General features: G+C 37.2%; 1 protein-coding gene across 1 annotated transcript in view; it reads right to left on the bottom strand.

The window, feature by feature from the left end:
• LOC150020232 (WD repeat-containing protein 19-like) overlaps positions 1-19691 on the bottom strand; it is a 41084-nt gene that overhangs the window by 19249 nt on the left and 2144 nt on the right. Inside the window, exons 2-9 of the mRNA XM_090267394.1 lie at positions 19469-19560; positions 19091-19156; positions 17131-17256; positions 12644-12759; positions 8827-8942; positions 5321-5398; positions 3562-3674; positions 3114-3287 (exon numbers count right to left, since the gene is read on the bottom strand). Coding sequence (XP_090123520.1) covers positions 3114-3287; positions 3562-3674; positions 5321-5398; positions 8827-8942; positions 12644-12759; positions 17131-17256; positions 19091-19156; positions 19469-19560 — 881 coding nt within the window. The remainder of the gene's footprint in view (positions 1-3113; positions 3288-3561; positions 3675-5320; positions 5399-8826; positions 8943-12643; positions 12760-17130; positions 17257-19090; positions 19157-19468; positions 19561-19691) is intronic.

Consider the following 19691-nt stretch of genomic DNA (forward strand, 5'->3'; position numbering starts at 1 on the left):
GAATGCTTATTTCTTCCTGTGTTCCAAATCATTGATTTGAATTCTGGCTTCCTTCCCTTCAGTGTTGGTTCCCTGTGTATTTTTCTTTATTTCACTTAGTGTGACCTTTATTTCTTCCTTTATGTTGTTACCGTACTCAGTGAGTTCTTTGTGCATCCTGATCACCAGTGTTTAAATTCTGCATATTATGGTTGGTTACCTCCATTTCATTCAGCTCTTTTTTTTAAGGGTTTTGTCCTGTTCTTTCATTTGGGCCATGTTTCTTTGTGTCCTCAACTTGGCAGCCTCCATGTGTTGTTTCTGTGTATTAGGTAGAGCTGCTTTGACTCCCTATAAAAGGCACTGGTATGTTGTGTGGGGCAAAGCCAGGGTGGGGCAACTGTTTCATCACTTTGTGGCTCTGCATTGCAGGGAGGGCTCAGAGAGGGGACTGTGCTGCTGCTGGGCTTCCTGGGTTTGCCCATTACTTGCCCCATTTCCGGTCACTTCACTCATTCCCCATATGTGACTGGCGCCCTTCCACATGTTGCCATGGTGTTGAATCCCAGAGTGGGTAGGCTCACATCCCTTTTAAGACAATGCAGGTCCTATAAGCAAAGTTTCCTGAAAATCCAGCAGTTTCTCCCACTGTCCCAACTCCCACTGGTTTTTACAGCTAGAGGTTATGAGGATTTATGTTCCAGGTGCTACAACCCTGGGCTGTGCAGTCTGACCTGGGACTGAGATCACTCATTCCCAAGGTATTCAATTTTTATTCACCACACATGAATGTGGGGTCTCCCATGCCTGTTCTGCTGCTGCCACTGCCTCTCCATGCCACACTGCATCTCTTCGTCCTTCCGTCATGTTTCCACATCTCTGCCCTCCTACCCACTTGAATGAATGTGGCTTCTTTAAATCCTTGGTTGTCGGACTATACAGTTCAATTTTCTGAAAGTTTTGGGTGTTATTTGTTTTGAGATTTAGTTGTAATTCTTTTAGTGGTTGTACAAGGATGCAAGTGTGCCTACCTATGCCTCCATCTTGACTAGAAGTCACCTATTTTATTTTTATTTTTTTAAGTACATTTTATTATGTTGTTACAGTTGTTCCAATTTTTTACCCTTTGCTCCCCGCTGCCCAGTACCTCCCTTCCGTCTAGGAATCGCACCCCCCTTAGTCTTATAGACACCCCTTTGTAGATAACTCTCTGCTTTTTGCTTGCAGCTTTTAAGATTCGCTCTTTATCTTTAACCTTTGGCATTTTAATGATGATGTGTCTTGGTGTGGTCCTCTTTGGGTCTAGCTTCTTTGGGACTCTCCGTGCTTCCTGGACTTGTATGTCTATTTCCTTTGACAAATTTGGGAAATTTTCCTTCATTATTTTTTCACATAAGCTTTTGACTTCTTGCTCTTCCTCTTCTCCTTCTGGCACCTCTATGATTCAGATGTTGGCACATTTAAAGTTGTCCCAGAGGTTCTTAAGCCTCTCCTTATTTTTTTCAATTCTTGTTTCCTCATTCTGTACTGGTTGACTGTTTTTTTCTTCCTTATGTTCCAAATCATTGATTTGAACCCCGGTTTCCTTCCCGTCACCACTGGTTTTGCGTGGATTTCCCTTCGTTTTATTTAACATAGCCTTCAATTCTTCCCCTATGCATCTGCCATACTTAAGCATGTCTATCAAGCCTGTGAGCATCTTTATCACCAGTGTTTTGAACTCTGCATCTTTAGGTTGGCTAACTCTTTGTCTGTTAGGTTGGCTATATCTCCTTGTCGCTTAGTTCTCCCATTGGAACCTTGATCCACTCCATCTTTTGGGCCACAATTCTCTGTCTCATCATTACAGGCTCCTGTGCTTGTTTGCCTCTGTGTCTTAGATAGAGCTGTCGCACCTGTTATGTTGTAAGGGTCAAAGCCTTAGGTATTCTTCAGTATAGGGAGACCTGTTTCACCACGTTGTGGCGCTGTGTGGGGGGGAGGGGTCTGAGGGAACAATGCTACTTGCTCAGCACTCACCCCTTTTCCAGGCACTTTTCCCACTTCCATAAGGAAGTGGCGCCCCTCTAGTTGTTCTCCTGACCATCATTCCCAGGGTGGGTGGGTCTGCGGAAGTTCTAGGACCGTGGGGCCCTTTAAACAAGCAGACTCTGCTGAAAGACTGGCAGTTTCTTCCTCCGCCCCAACCCCTACTGGTTTCCACAGTCAAAAGCAATGAGGCTCGATTTTCCCTGGCGCTGGGACGTGAGCTGTGCAGTCCGATCTGGTCCTGGGAGAGCTCCCTAGGTGTTCCTCCCCACTTTTTAAAACATGTGACTGTGCTTTCTGCTGGCCTGCTGCTGCTGCCGCTGCTGCCACTACCACACTGTGTCCTCTCCGCCCAGGCTCCGCCCCTCCTATTTGTGTGGATGAGTATTTCTTCTTTGTATCTTCATTTGTCGGACTTCCATGAAGCTCGATTTTCTGGTTGTCTCTAGTTTTGAGGTAATTGTGTTTCTTCTTAGTTGTGGAGGGAGACACAGTGTGTGTGTCTAAGCCTCCATCTTGGCTGGAAGTCTTTCCTATTTTATTTTTAAAAGTGCTTATCAAGTATATTCCATTTAGGTTTTATATTTAGTTTACATTAAGTATTTTAGGTTTTGCCATCAGTGTTAAGGGCAAGGAGTCTTAGAAATTTTCATTGCAAACATGTTCTTAGAGTGCAAGAAAGTATGGTTGACATATTCTTTTTTTTTTTATTCTCACCTGAGGACATTTTTTTTTTCCATTACTTTTAGAGAGAGGGGGAGTGAGGAAGGGGAAGAAAAGAAGGGAGAGAAAGAAACATTGATGTGAGAGAGAAACATCAGTTGGTTGCCTCCCATAAGTGTGTGCAGACTGGGGACATTGTGCGCTGACCAGGGACTGTAGATGCCAGACTGGCAATCACATGCACCTGGACCAGGGATTGAACCTGCAACTTGGGTATGTGTCCTGACAGAACCAAACCTGAAACCTTTCGTTTATGGAACGATGTTCCATCCAATGAGCCATACTAGCTGGGGCGACAGATTCATATGGGCTACAAAAGTCTTGTTGAATCTATTGACTATATTTTATATAAGCTTTCCTGGGAATTTGTAAATATAACTTACCAGTTATCACCACATGTAGCAGCTTTGTTAAGGGTCTGCGATACTGCGATACTGGTTAGACTATCTTTGTGATCATGAGCTTGAAATACCTCTTGGCCAATCTCTCGAATATGAGTGGAAATTACCACAAAAGTTCCACGTGAAAAACCAATCATGATGTAGCCATCCCCATACCTATAGGAACAAAGGCAATAATACAGTAAAAAGGGAAACTATCATTGGAAATTACAGTATATAAGCAAGTACCTTAAAACGAAGAAACTAGAGAATATATTTCATCAAGGGCTATGTGCCAGATACCATATGATAGGTAGTTACACATACTGAATCATAGTCTGTAATCCAGAAAATGTTACATAAAGAAGTGAAAATGATACAGGCAAATTTAAATATAATTAGTAAGGGAAAACTCATGGATATCTTTCTGTAATGATCTTTTTGTACATACCAACTATAGCAGACAATGTTGCCATAGTACTGCTTAAATTCCAGATAAGTTGTGCTATCTGAGTCATTGAGATGAAAAAGAAATAATGTTTTCTTGCCAACCACCACGCTTATCTGCGGGGGGGAAAAAATCAAGAGATTGTTAAATGACTTATTCAGTACTTCATGAAAAGAACAATAAGCAAATTCAAATATGTGAACGTAATTCATGAAAACAAGTCAAATTTAGATGTGTTAAATGCTATAATTACTAAGAGAACAATATAACTAAAATAATACAATTTACTAACCTATAGTCTGAGAAGAATCCTTGGCTTTATACATATCTAATACATCCTTTAAAGTACACTAAAATAGCTAGGTAGAATAGCTATTTTAAATTCTCTATATCTCTCATTAGAGTACTGTGCAATACAGGACTGAAACAGTTTCATCAAAATTGAATTCATATTCAGAATATAGAGTCTTCCATCCTAAAAGGTCATTCTCCTTTTGAACCATCTGGGATGACACGTCCACACCCATGTGGATATGCTAGCTTGGCTTTTTATATCATCACTCTTTCCATCACCTGTTGGTCAATGTGATTAGACAAGTGTCCCTCTGTTATTCACACAAGTCAATACTTAACTGTAATTTTTAGTGGAGGGTGTAATTGTGCTGGGGAGAAAAAAGAGTGTATTACTTAGCTCATTAAGAGTGATTAATATATATATAAAGAGAAACACTTTGATATATTGGGATGACTAAAAAGTTCATTTGTCTTTTTCTGTAAGATGGCTCTAGTAGCGCTTAGTTGTCTTGAACTTCATTTGAAACAATTTTGTTAGATTGTATTGTAACAGCTGTCATATCAGCATGCATTTAAAAAAAAGACTTATCAAAATTTTTGAATTTTTGTGTAGCCATTTTTATATTGAAGAGGAAAGAAAATAGTCAACATTTTTGGCATATTATGCTTTATTATTCCAAGAAAGGTAATAACACAATTGAAATGCAAAAAATTTGAGCAGTGTATGGAGAAGGTACTGTGACTGACTGAATGTTTCAAAAGCAGTTTGCAAAGTTTTGTGCTAGAGATTTCTCACTGGGCAATGCTCTATGGTTGGGTAGACCAGTTGAAGTTGATAGTGACCAAATAGAGATATTAACTAGAATAATCAATGTTATACCACGTGGGAGATAGCTGACATACCCAAAATATCCAAATCAATAAAGTTATTGGAAAGAATAAAAATGTGTCTTTTATTTTATGGAATAAAACTAAACGGACTTTTTGGCCAACCCAATATTGATTCTAAGAGTTATCAATCATTAAGTCATTAGCAATTTAATAATAGCTTTTTAAGAAATAGAGACATTACTTCACTTAAATATAGGCATATTGATTGTAAAAGCTGTAGATTTTAGGGTGTTAAAATATGGCAGAGAAATGCATCTTAGGTATTAAAAAAAGCAGCTACAATTTCCAGAGCTCTGGTCACATCTGATAATGAAAATAAAAAAGTTATACAGAAATCAATGTCTGTTTATAAAGGTACCCCTACTAGCAACACTAACTGCAACAGGAAGATGTCTTCTTTGCTGTAATACGAAGTAGCCAGCAGCAGGAAAACAACTTCTAGTCCTACACTGGTTTAATAAGTGACAGACCATAATTTATTAATCACTATAGATTCCGAACCACCCAAGAAAAGGAGAGAGTACAGTCTACAAAATTATTAAAATAATCTGGGCATAAATTTGATTTTAATTCTCACTGTGTTTTCAGCAGCATAGGTTCGGTCATCGGTCATCATGGAAAACTGCATGTTGCTAGGCTCTGATCTCACCGGTGACTGTAGGAATGAAAATATTATCACCACAAATAAACCCAACATTCAAAGTCACTCTGAATAATAAACAGGTACCTCGCTTTAATTTCTGTTATATGTTGGACTAATAACGTGAAATTCCCACTGTTACAAATATCTAGAAATCCTGGATGACACACAATGGATAGCTCATTAAATGCATAGATAAGCCTGAAAGAAGGGAAGGAAAATTTCCAGGGACGTAAGTAAAGATCAAACTAAAAACCAAAGTGCGAGTAGAAACCGATGCTGCAGCTACACAAAGCAGCTGGTAAAAGGAGACAGTAAAGAAGTCTTTCGACTTGGGCTCAGCTTTGGGTCAGAAAAAAGTTGAAAAAGTTCAAATCAAAGACTTTACCTCCTATCCTCACTATGGTATGAATACTTTGAGTGGTCTAGAAACTCCCTGCAGTGTTTAGCAAAAACAAATCCAAAGCCTCTTTCAACCCTGAAAAAAATGTCCACAGCTAAGCCCTGCTGAATACGAGCTCACAATTCAAAATGAGAAAACTCACAAAGAAACAGTGCATCAAAAGCAAATGTTAGAAGGCCTAAAAATAACAGAATTATCTGAGAGAGAGATCATAAAATACTTTAAAAATGACTAAAGACATAAAAGGACTCATAAGTATGAGAAAAGACTTAAAAAACATCCAGACAGATTTCTACAACAACTACAAAGTACTTTCCAATAATAAAAAGTATAGTCATAAAACAAAAACTCAATGGGATAGACAGAAGAGCAGAGAAATTTGAAGAAGAAAATAAGTAAACTGATTTGAGGAAATTATCCAGGTTACACGAATGACAAAAACTGTAAGAGAATTAAAGAGATATGAGAAGGTCCAATATATATCTAGCAGACATTCCAGAAGGACAGAATAGAAAGGGCAAGAGGTAATATTCAATGAGATAATGGCTAAGAATCTTGCAGAGTTGATGAAAGACAGCAATCTTTACATTTGGGAAGCAAGACAGTCCTCAGCAGGATAAATAAAAACAAATCTACACAGGTAACACTACAGTGACCTACAGAATAGTCAAAAGTCAAAGCCACTCAAAGACCATACCAAATAAAGCAATACTTTTGATGTATGTTTTGCTTACCAAATGATCTTAATACGTCAAATTCTGGAAGTACACTTCTTAGCAACCAGAAATGGGAAATAATTCTCTTATATGTAAATAACAGCTAAATGGTAGTGGCTTCCTGGGATGTTATATGGAAAAATATCGTAAGGCCATGTCTTGATTCAGTGGGGAAAAAAAAAAATGCCAGTGTCTACTAATGATTCTAATATGGATACCAGGGCAGGGAGCTCAAGCATTTGAACTATGTATCTATTATTCTAATTAGCCCCAAAATAGAATAATCAAAATTACAAAATTTCTTTAGCAAATATTTTTTTCAATAATGCCAGATTAATCTTCCCTAAGAACCACTTTAATAATGCTATGGTTCTATCCAGCATGGTTGAGTTATTGACTTCAGCTTAACTTTCAAAACTCTCCAGATATGGAAATAGACTTTCTTCTTCAGCCTGATTTTCTGTAAATTCTCAAAGCCCATACCTTCACCCAAGCCAATTCCGAGCAAGCCATAAACAAGCTATACATTTTTCCTCTTATCTTGGTTCGTGCTGTTTTGCTTGCGTTGAAAGACACCTGGTCACGTAGGCAGACTAAACTTGGCGGTTTCCCTGGCAGCAGTGAGGTGTGACCATATGACTAAGTTCTACTCATATACTGTGAATGGAAATAATGAATACGTCTTCCAGATCAGGTTCTTCACAAATTTCTTGCACTCTACTGCTCTTTCTCCCTTACCTGGGCTGAAATTTAGATGTGGTGTGGGTAAGCTAGTTATAATCATGCAGATGAGGGCAAAATACCCTTGACAGTGGCAGAGCAATAGAGGAAAAGAACAAGGGACTCTGTACAACCTTTTGAGTCAGGGATACATGGATGATGTGCCTACTCTCTCTGCTACATGAGAAAAAGAGGGAAAAAACCCACCCAAACTACCTTATTCTTAGACCCCTTGTAGTTTTGCGTCTCTCTGTTACAATAGGTTAGCCTATACCCTGACTGAGATTACCTTCTGTCTTCTAACTATTCACAAATACAACTTTCATCGATCTCCTCCATCTCATAAATGTGATAGGACTTGTAAGCTCTACGACAAAATTTGGCAGTCGCATGAGGCCATGTGTGTTTTATCATGATTAGTTTCATCTAAGATGGTCCTCAGTGATCCTCACACCTCCTGGTTTTTATGCCTTTGTTTAATCCCCTTCCCTGCCCTCGTGAGTGTGGGGCTGGGTCTAGTGATTCACTTCCAGAGAAAAGAATATGGCAAAAATGATTTTGCCATCAGGTTACTTGTGAAGAGACTGTGGTGTAAGCCTTGAATGCCTGCTAGCATCGTTTCTCCCGCAGCTATGTTGCGAGGCACTACATGGAGTGATCCACGTGGCAAGAAAATGAGGCAGGTTTCCAGTCACTAAATAGCCAGAGAGGAACTGAGCTTAACAACTCATAAGGAATTAAACTGTCAACACCACATGAGTGAGCTCGGAAACAGATTTTTCCCCAGTCAAGCCTTCAGAATGAGATTGCAGCCTTGACTGATGGAAATATGAGACCTTAAGGCAGAAGCACTGGTTCAGCTGCATCTACATTCCTTACCCACAAAAACTGTGAAGCAATAAATGTTTATTGACTGAAACTGCTTAATTTTGACAGTAGTTTCTTATACAGGGATAACTAATACAGGGTTGTAGCTCATATTTTTTCTAAAGCATATTGCACAGTGTCATGTACCTAGCAGTTATTTTAAAAAATGTGTTAGTTCATACTGCTCTAGCCATATTAAATCATAAGCCAAGTAGTTTAAAGTGAAATGTTCCCATTGGTTAGATTATATAGCTATTGGTCACACAAATTCCTTAAAGGAGGAGCCACTGAAGATCTAATCAAATGGGAAATTTGAACAGCAGTAAAATTTAATCCTAAAATTACATGTAATTAGGGTTAGTCTGGAAATAATTTAACACGTCACTTAAAGGTATGGGCTGTAGAATTAGGCAGACATGAATCTGAGCCTAGTTATTAACATTTATATTATAAATATACATATATAAAATAGTTATTTCACAAATATACTGTCTGATTAACCAGAGTTGACAATCCATACTAATACTCAACAATGGGAAACATACAAAGAAGGAGATTTAGATAAGGTAGTCATATTACAGAAAAATATACTAACATATAAAGTTTTTGATGTTTAGAATATATTGTATACATATCTTACATAGAGATTTAACAATTTTATAGATTAGCTTGCTAGACAAACTTTATTTTAGGTAAAAATTGGAATATATCCGTCCACAGAGATGTTACAGTATTACCTGTCTTATTGTGTCACCTTCCTGATTACTAACTGTAATCATTTTATCTTCGCCACCTAAAGCAAGCAGATTTTCTGCATTCCAACATCCACATGTGATTCTTTTAGTATGTTTTCCTGAAAAAGAGATTATTTTTGTACAAACACATGGATTTCTCAAAAAGAAAAAAATTAAAAAATCTGTAATGTCAATCTGAAAGTCTAGGTAATACACCATGGAAATCTGACAAGGCATTTAATATACCATCGAATCAGTTAGTGTCTAAGAAATCTTACTTAAAACAGTTTATTACCAAGTTGTAAGTCTAGATAATGGTATATGAGGGTTATAATGTTTTCCAAGTTTTTATGTGGATATGAGCATAGGCTCTAAAATAAAAAGATATTCTACTCCTTGACAAGTTTATTTACCATTTCACCAAACCTGTAATGATAATGTCTCAAGAGAAGTAAATCCCAAAGCACTGAAGTTGTTGTTAGGATACCCACCTTCGTGGTGTGGTCGGTAACTCAACATTCACAGCTTGGACCATGCATATACAGCTAAAGAACCCAGTGGTTCATGATAATACTGAGGTACAAATATGCACGCACCTTAGTGAGACTTCTGTTAAGAATTAAGCCACTAAGCTACAGTGATATTAAATAACCACTAATATCAGGATTTTTTTTTTTTTTTTTTTTTTTATTGAGCCTTCTAGCCAGTGGAAAAATCACATGCTTGACATTGTGGGCATTTATTGAAAGTCCTGGATGGAATAGACAAATACTCAAGTCCCAAGGTTAATTAAGTGTAGATTCTGGAGGCAGACTGCCTATATTTGAATAAGAGGCTCGTTACTTAATGGAAAACCTTGGGTAAGCTACTTAACCTTTCTCTATTCCTAGTCACACCACCCACAAACTGGGTATAATGGTAGGAGCTATCTCATAGGGCTGAGGATCAAATGAGTTAAAGCACTTGGAAGTGTGTCAAGGCATCTAAGAAGTGCTACAGAGGTGTTAGATATTTTAGCTGTTATTGAGAAGAGACCATGTTTATTTTATTCTTTGTACCCCATATAGAATCTAATACAGTGTCTATGCAGAAAGAATATGCTAAATAAACAGTCATTGAGTGGACCCCGAGGCAGGAGTGTGCCTGGTGCGTTAGAGGACAATGGGGCTGGAGAAGGGGAAGGAAGGAGAGAAGAGTACGGGATGGTTTCAGACACCCTGCAGAAACCAGGTCACACAGGGCTTGGCTGGCCATTGTGAGGACTTCGGTTTGACACCGGGTGAGATGGAAAATGACTGGAGAGTTCTGAGCAGAAGGCTCACTCTGGACCATATGGTGAGAATATTCTATAGATGGGCAAGAGATGATGCAGGGAGACCAGTCATGAGATTGTAGAAATTCAGGTGGCAGATGTTTGAGGCCCACACCATGATGTGCTAAGAGGCTTGATTCTGGGGATATTTGAAGGTGGATTGCACAAGATTTTCTGGCAGATTAGATATGGAGGGTGTGAGAAAGAGAAAAGCCAAGGATGATGCTAAGGTCTGGCCTGAAGATGTAAAAGGATGAACTATCATCAATGATGAGAGGAAAAGCTGTATGTAAAAACGGTTTTGGAGATATTAAAATCTGAAGTGTTTATCTGACCTCTCATCAAAGATGTTGAGTAAGCATTAGGATATGAGTCTAGAGTTTGGAAGAGATAAATAGGGGAGTCGTCAGGAAAATACACGGTATTTCAAATCAAGAGACTACAGTGCAAAAGTAAAGGGAACATTCAGGAAAGAGACAGAGATACAGGGTATTTTGCTGGTCACAGATGAGTGGGCCTGCGTGCTACACTGGAACTGGGCATCCACAGAGACAGGTATTAGGAAGGGAAAAAGGAGTACGTGAAGAGAGGTGGAAAATGTCAAAGACAAACTTCCTTCTATATCAAGAAAAAGAGAAGACTATCTCTTCTTTCTCCTTCCTATATACCTCAAGACCCTTTTGCTTCCAGTGCTCAGAATTCAGATTAACCTTAACATCAGTAATAATAGTTAACACATTTTGTGTGCTTACTTATAGTGTTCTGGGTACTTTACAAGTATCAAACTCATTTAATGAAGATTAACTCATAGTTAATATACTAAGGTAACTGAAGTTTGAACCATGTCATTGGGAGACTGGTAACAGTTAAACTATAGTAAATGAAATTCACGTGTATGAGAACTATGCAAAGTGAGAACTGCCTATACCTGGTCTAGTTCAAGGGAACAAATCAGTGCAAGATAAATAAAAGGGAACAGGTATTTAGTTACTGTAAACACTGACAGATCATGCTACCATGTAGTAGGTATCTAAAATGGAATGGCTAGGTTTTAGGAAAATAAGTTATTGAAAAGGAAAACAGCAGAGACTCAAATCACAACCGGCTCTGCAAGAGACAGCTATATATTTAACCTAAGATATGTAATTAACCTGAATCTTTTCAGACCCATTTTACAGTTCATAAATAAGTCTGAGAGCAGAATCAATATTCATATTAAATACAAAGATCACATATAAAATCATGTGTGTATGACAAATACCTGATACAAAATAATCATGCTTTGACAAATTATTTTCTTATAAATTTTAAAAAAGATTTTATTTATTTTCAGAGAGAGGGGAAGGGAGGGCGAAAGAGAGGGAGAGGAACATTGATGCATAAGAGAAACATTGATCAGCTGCCTCTCCCATGCCCGTAACCGGGGATCTGGTTCACAACCCAGTCATGTGCCCCGATCGGGAATTGAACTGGTGACCTATCAGTTTGTGGGATGATGCCCTACACACTGAACCACAGCAGTCAGGGCACTGACAAACTATTTTCTTAACTTCAAGTGTCAAAATAACTTGTAGGACACACCTGCAGATGAAGTGGGACACAGAAAACGCCTAACTGAAGTCAAATCAGCTAATTTATATGATGAAAGTTGATATTTTGTAACTCAAAATTTTTTAGTCTAATTTTCAAATGAATCGGTGAAATTACTGCTTAGCTGTAGCATTAAAAATATTATTATAGATATACATATATGTGAAGATAATTTAAAATGACCAAGAATCCTTAAATGAAAGGGACTTCCTCAGGTAGTCTGTGGGTATTCTTTTCTCCAGAGTTTAATTCCTTCATTAGCAGTAAATTATACGGTTTCTGGCTGTGTGGATGTAATTTAGCCACTGGTTTCACCATTCACCAGCATGATGTTACAGTAATTGAAAAGAATCGATACTGTTTCCTCTGGTGTATTCAGAGGACAGATGCTAAGTGACCAGGGGTGAGAGAACCAGAGACTGAAGAGCCAAGATGGCCAAACAAGGAACAAACACCTTCTGGTCGTATACCCTGAGGCAAATATAACTCACAGTCCACAGCTGGAGTAAACTGGTGTTTGGAGAGAATGAGGGGTCAGAATTAGGAACCTGGATATACTCTGTCCAAGCGGTCACCAAATGTTTTCATCCACCTACAATGTGTTGATACACATATGAGCTATTCCATGTCCAGAGGTACAAACTAGGTGAGGGAGGGACAGAGAGAAGCCATGTCATTAATGTACTGGTGTCCAAAGACAAAGGCTGACCTTGACCTTAGAGCAACTATTCTGTGTAGCCTGGGAAATTCTTAGTGGGTGGTGAAGAAGAATCTTCTAGTTTAGCTATATGCTAGGCTTGACCAGGGGTCTTAATACCGCAAAAGTTCCCTTGCAATATCAGGAAAACCAGAGGCAGTAAAATTTACATTTATGTAAATCCTCTCAAATATTTAGCAGTGTTTTCAACCATAACCTACCAAGAACAGGAATTTTTCGAGATGTCTGATGATTATAAATAAGCAAATTTCCTTTAACACTTCCAACAGCCAGGACACTTCCAATTTTTGACCAAAGAAGAAAAGACATTTGATCCCTGTAACATTAAGATATAAATTACTGAACAATTCATAATCATAACCTCTAAATCGTCCTTTTAAGAAGTACTTCATAAATAATTTTAATATCTATTTAGAAGCCGAAGTAAAAAGTTACAACTTATTGCTTTATACAAAGACTAAATACTAAAGACATAGTATAGTCAGTTAGACTTGAGATACAGATGTATAATGAATATAGACTTCAATTCAGTCATAACGGAACCTCAAGTTTCATGAGATGACATGATGGAATGGTTATTAATTCGTCTGCTAATGACAGTTGTAACTCTAAATGTGGTAAGAATCTTAATGGATAATGACAGCCTGTGCTTTAAAAAAAGTAGGATCCAATAACATGATATATTAAATTGGAAAAATATTTGGGAATTCATTAAGAATATATTTTTTTCCAGCTCTGTCACTATTACTAGTAGATCAAAAGGAAGTCAAAAGCAATCTGCCTACTACCAGTTCTTATGTGCATTGTAGGACTCACACAATATAATTCCCTACTAAAGGCAATCAGGATTCCTGATTCTATATATTGAGGCATGAAATCACAATGGATCTAGAAAACTGGTTCTAAAAATGTAATCCCGGACCAGAAGCATTACGTGGGAGCTTTAGAACTGCCAGTTCTCAGAATCCACCCCAGTCCGAGTGAATGAGAAACTCTGGGGGATGGTGCCCAGCTATCTGCATTTAAAAAAAATTCTCACCTGAGGATATGCTTATTGATTTTTTAGAGAGAGAGGAAGTGGGGAGGAGAGAGAAACATCAATTGCTTGCCTCCCATTCTCACCATGACTGGTGATCAAACCCACAACCTATTTGGTGTATGGATGGGATGATATGCCAACCAACTGAGTCACCTTGCCAGGGCCCAGCTATCTGCGTTTTAATAAGCTTCCCAGGTGATTTGGATGCAGCTAAGCTCTGAGAACCACCAATCATAAGACTCTTTTCAGAAAGCAACACTGCAAGTAAGTTGAGGGCAGTGATAAAAGGGCAAAAGCATAAGCTTAAAGGAGCTTTGTCTGGCTAAGGAGAATTTGATCATTAAAAATTACATATTTAATTCAAACAAGTTGAGTTTGTGAAAGGCCATAAAACCACGATCATATTTGGAAGACAAAAATTCACTGAAAGTATATGAGAAGTTAGTTATATTAATAGATGAATATAATAAAATGTTTAGTTTAAAATTTGTTATAAGGAAATATTACATATCAAGATATTAGGTGTCTTCTACTAAGTATATATTATAAAAGATAAATATGAGTCCTGGCCAGGTAGCTCAATTGGTTAGAGAATTATCCCAACACACCCAGGTTGGGAAATTGATCCCTGGTCAGGTCACATACAAGAATCAACCAGTGAATACATAAATAAGTGGAACAATAAATCAATGTCTCTGTCTCTCTCTCTCTTCCTTTCTCTCTAAAATCTATCGATAAAATTTAAAAAAAAAGATAAATATGCATTTTTCTCTATTTGTTTAAATAGGTGTGTCAGCCATGAGAATATGCCTCTCAGATCTCCAACTACAAAAGTGAATTGATCACGGCCCCAGCTGGTAGGAACTGGAATCCACCACCTCAGTGTGCTGGGGCCATGCCTTCCAACGGGCTGCTCCCGGACAATGACTGAGCCTGGCAGGGATATTGCTGAGGCCTGTTCCTGGGAGACACAGGATTCCTTTCATGGGTAGCTCTAGCTTAAAATCTCTCCACAGGCCTAGCTGACCTTTCTTAGAAGTAGGGTGCAGTTTAAGAAGTTTCTACCTGACCTTCTTTTCTTCCTTCACTCCTTCACATGGGTCTGAACATGTACCGTGGTCTGATGACTGTTCTAACCTCTTCCTCCCCACTCTGGGTTCCCTCACAGGCATTTCCTGTAATAAATCTCATACATTTAAACTGGTTTTGAAGTCTGCTTCTTAGAAAACATGAGCAAAAAGAAGTGTGAATGGCTAAACGGTACCAGAGAGAAGAGGAACGGTATGACAAGAACGTCTGATCAGCAATGCGGTCACATATAGCAAGAGTAGTGTAACATGAGTCCATCCAATAGTTTATTATTACTAACAGTCACACCACAACCCACTAGAAGGTGAGTTAAACAATGTATTCCAAAAAGATCAGGTAACCAAATGTCCTCAAAATTGCTAACACAACAGACTCCATTTCTTCTCTTAGGAGATAAGGCCTCTAGAAGGCCCTACAAATTACAATTAAGAGACTAAGGCATACATAAGTTTCCAATAATGCTAACAAATCAGGTCGATGTGTATGCATTAAAATCATATGTATTTCTTGGCCAAGCAAACTTAGAGAATATATTATTCTAGGGAAATGCACCTGGATACAAAAAAAGAAGAGGTGCATCCTATGTGAAGGGCCCAGGCTTGAAAAGGCCCTGCGCTATGACAACTGAAGATTAATTAGAAACAAGGCTGAGTAGGATGCCTGGTGCGCAGGTCAAAATGGCCTTGGGAGAAGAAACCATGTCCCGTGATCCAACCAGAATTAACTGGTTCATGAACCAGATGTTGTATTTTAGAGTTTTCTCTGGAAAGATTGTTGTATCCCTAGTACATAATAGTTGTAAGCTTAGGTTGAATCAGGGTAAGTACCACTATAATCCTAAGAAGGTATAAAAATTCATCTAGTAAAAAGAAAATACTGTAAATTCAACCCACTGTATTAACATAATAATTTCAGATAGTTAAGTGGCACTGTAGTTAAGTTTTGTAATAATTATATTTGAGACCGTTTTGTGTACTATTTATATTGTTTGAAATGCTCAAAAGAATCAATTCTGATTGAATTTGTAAACAGAATATAAGTTGTTTGAGGGAAATGTAATTAAGTTTGCAAAATATATTTAAGAAAATCTGTTAGTGTAACAGATTGACCATTAAATAAAAAACAAATAGTGAGTATAGTTTTGTATATACAAAAGTCCTTTAGGCATTAAATATTAATATCAATAGTAAAACACCCCAAATTTTACCTTAATGGTAATCACAATAACATCTACCATTCACTCAGTTCTTATTTTAATGCCTGGCTATGCCATGAAATCAAACATCACAACAACCCTAAAACAATGCGAGGAAATTAATCTGTGGTAAGCCAGGCAGCAGGAGGCAGAGGGCTACATCAGTTAGAAAAATACCTGGGATCAATTACACATTTTTTTCTACGTGAGGATGTGTCCTCACTGATACTGAACTTGGTTAAAGAACTAGCACTTGATATTTATAAACATCCTCTTAAATGGAAGCACAAAGAACATGTAAACTCTTTCGGAAAAGGGATGTATATCCAAAGTGTAAAAGGACAGAACAAGGAATGAAGGTTCTTAGGCCTTATGTTGGGCAGACAATATCTTCTGTGGGTGCTTGCCCTGTGTACCACTTTGGTGGGTCAAGGGAAACAGTGCTAAGATTACATTTGGTCCTGTTCTGCATGGACACCTTGCTTCCTCTGGGTTGTTATTCCTTGGAAAATAAACTGGGAGCATAGAGACTAATATTATGGTATGTGTGGGATCTCTTCCTGTCCACCTGTGGGCCACATGATGCCAGGAGGCAGATATTACTTTTATACCCACTTAATATAGATGAATAAATTGAAGTCTAGAGAGAGGTTAAGAAACTTGGTAAAAATTGCAAAACTTAAGGTGTAAATACTGACAAGTTTTTCTTTTCCAGTGGGAAAATGGAAATGGTTTCTATTTTAGCAGAGATCTGAAATTTATTGTCTGCTTGATTTTTTCCACTTGAGAATTGCCCAACCTCATCCCACTCCTCACTTGGTGGAATTATCAATTCCATGGTCCTGCCTACTCAGAGACCTTTTGAGGAACTGCTTGGACACTGGTGTTGTAATGGGAGCACGGGAGTATGCTCTTCTCTGGCATAACTTGCTCTGAAGAACGATATATAAGTCAATAGCAGCCAGCAGCCATGGAGTGTCTGACTTAGAATGGATAACATTCAGAGACAGGAAATGCAAGAAATAGAGTCTTAATTGCATCATAAGGAACCCAAGGTCCAGCCCTTCTGTAGCCAATCCCATCTCCAGATTTTCCCAAATACGTTTGGTCTCATCTTTGGACTTATCAGTCTGTTTCATCAAAAACAACTTTTTAAGAAGCTATATATATTTTTACAATTATAACAATTATATTCTAATGGGCAAAATCAAAAGGACTACATATATGACAGGATGAATTTTTTTCTTTCATAAAAAATAACTCATCAATGTGTCTTTACAATGAAAGTAGTAAGTATTGTTAGCATCAAACCTACAAATAATATTCCCTAGTGAATATTTAAAAAATGAAAAAGTTATCCTTACCTCATGCCACTGTCTAACTGGCTGGTTTTATTTGTGTTGGCATCCCATAGATAAATGCAACTAGACTTCTCAGCGATCACTGCTAGGGTATCTCCATCTTTATCCCAATCCATAGCAACACAGGTACTTTTTAAAAGGAGAGGAAAACATCATTATATATTCTTTTAAAGTAGAGGAAAGAAATTGAAATACTCACCTATTTGTGACTTTCTTGTCTATAACAATCAAGCTATTTTGAATAGGTCATAAAATTTCTAGAGTCAACTCACTACTCATTGCATGGATAATACTAACTTAAAATTTTGTTGTTGAGAGGATGGAAAATTTTTTATTTTATTTTAAATATCACTTTCATATGCTGTATTAAGTACGATTATACCTAATAAGTTAGCAGATTTTCTTGGATCCTCTAAAGGATCTGGCCTTTTGGTAAAACACACTCATCAAGCACCTCTACAAATGAATCCTATCTGGACTCAAGAGGTCATTTGATCAAGTTTTGAAAGGTTACTTCAGACTTATAGAAAGCAAAAGAAGGTACTGAAATATTATAATGAAGTCATATTTAGTAAACTGTGTGTTCAAGGCTGGGTAGCTGAAGTATTGCAAACAATGGAAAGACTGAATTCTGAAGTGGTGAATAAGAAATGTTATTTTTATTTTATATCTTAATGGAATGAGAAGAGTGATTCAATTGAGATGACAAATGAAACACTGCTAAAATAGAAAATGCTCAGCTTAACATGGTTCTTACTATTCAAAATTATTCCAAAAATGTTTATTATAATTAAAAAAATTCCTTGAGGATGAGCCTTTCTTCTCTGATGCTATTTTTCATTTTGACAGTTTTTGTTCTTGCACGGATTCACATTTAAGACAGCTGGGAATTACTTCAGTTATTCTTCAAACTGTTAAAATATGTTTTGAGATCTAAATTTTCTATAATAGTCTCAGAGACTTGGGAAATATAAAAGAGGAAATCTTTCAAATTCTTTTTAAAATCATCTGTCAATTACAGACAACATATAATGGCATTTTATTTATCTGGAGATCCTTTGTCAGTCAAACTCAACTATAATGAACATAGCAAAAGAATTCAGAAGTATAAAAAAATGAGGCCATTGTGTAACCAAAATAGATGTCGCAGAGCTTATGTAATAAAGATCATATAATTTATTCAAAAGATTTTTCTAAGTGCCTCTCTACTTTATTTTAGACATAACTATAACTACCTTGACATCTGTTTCCCAGAATATAGAAAACAGAGGAAACAATTAAGAGCAATGGGGGCATCAGGTGGGTAGAGGCAGAGCAGGAATTGGAAAGGCTGTTAAGAGATTTGCAAAGGGGGCAGCAATCAACTACAGAAAGATGTGGATTTTAAAAGCATGGCAGCATAAGACCATTGAGGTGAGAGTGTCTATACATCTTAATAACCACTGCGACTATCAGTAAAAATAACTAATGCCAGTAATGATTACACCAAATCATTAAAATGATTAAGTTATACTTAGTGTAATCTAGACTGATTTCCTGAATATAGATAAAATAAATTTGTTGTCCTTTAAGAAGTATGTGAAAGTAACTATTTTTCAAAAATTTATTAGACAGGAGATACTACAGTGATACAGGCTTATCTTGTCTGCCCATACACATCTAAGGCATGCTTATAATTAAATAAAAATTCTTCCATATGAACTCATTTGTAATCCTGCCTTTAAGTTTCCCTGTGAATGTATGGGTGTTTCTAAACTCAAACTTGTATGCTATTTATTTACATATTTCATTAAGTACTTATGGTATAAAAAAGAAACCTGTTTGCAAATGGAAAAACCAAAAGAGGAGATGCAGGTTATACATGTTATAAAATTCTATTTTATTATGGTTTTAAGACAATACTTTTTTTTTCTCTTTTAGGCAACAAAGCTTGAAAAAGTTTTTGATCTACCTCTGTACTTACCCAGATAAGTTAATTTCACTTCTTTTTTGACCATGGCGATCAAAGATTTTCACAATATGATCAGCTCTAAAAAGCAATTAGAACACAAAAATACGATTTGATGGTTTCTTTTTCTTTATCTCCCTATATATATAAAAAATTTAGCTGCCATACAAATGCTTTCAATGTCCACTCATCATAGTTTCATAATTTGTATCTAAAAAGTTATTTCCAGGGAAAAGGTTCCATGAACTCTGATGTTTACAGAGATGAAGATATCACTTTTCCCACCATACAACCATCTCACAACAACTGCTACTGAATAGATGGTGTGGTTATATGAGCATACAACAATCTGGAGTCAGGACGACTTAGGAAAAACATTCACTGGTGTCTTACCCTGTTACTGCAAGGTAGTTTCCTGACGTTTTTTGCCAGGTAAACTGAATTGGTGTGCCGAGCCAACTCTTTTCTAGCAGTGAGAAGACACGCTAAAAAAAACAAACATATATTTATATTTCAAACATATAATTAAGGGTTAGTCAGAAAAGATGCCAAAATATGATCATGTAAATAGTAGAATTCAGGATGGTGAAGGCTCATTTTAGGGCTTATCCAAAAG

Source organism: Furipterus horrens, unplaced genomic scaffold, assembly GCF_987537825.1.
Source record: "Furipterus horrens unplaced genomic scaffold, mFurHor1.1.pri manual_scaffold_2, whole genome shotgun sequence".
Lineage (NCBI taxonomy): Eukaryota > Metazoa > Chordata > Mammalia > Chiroptera > Furipteridae > Furipterus > Furipterus horrens.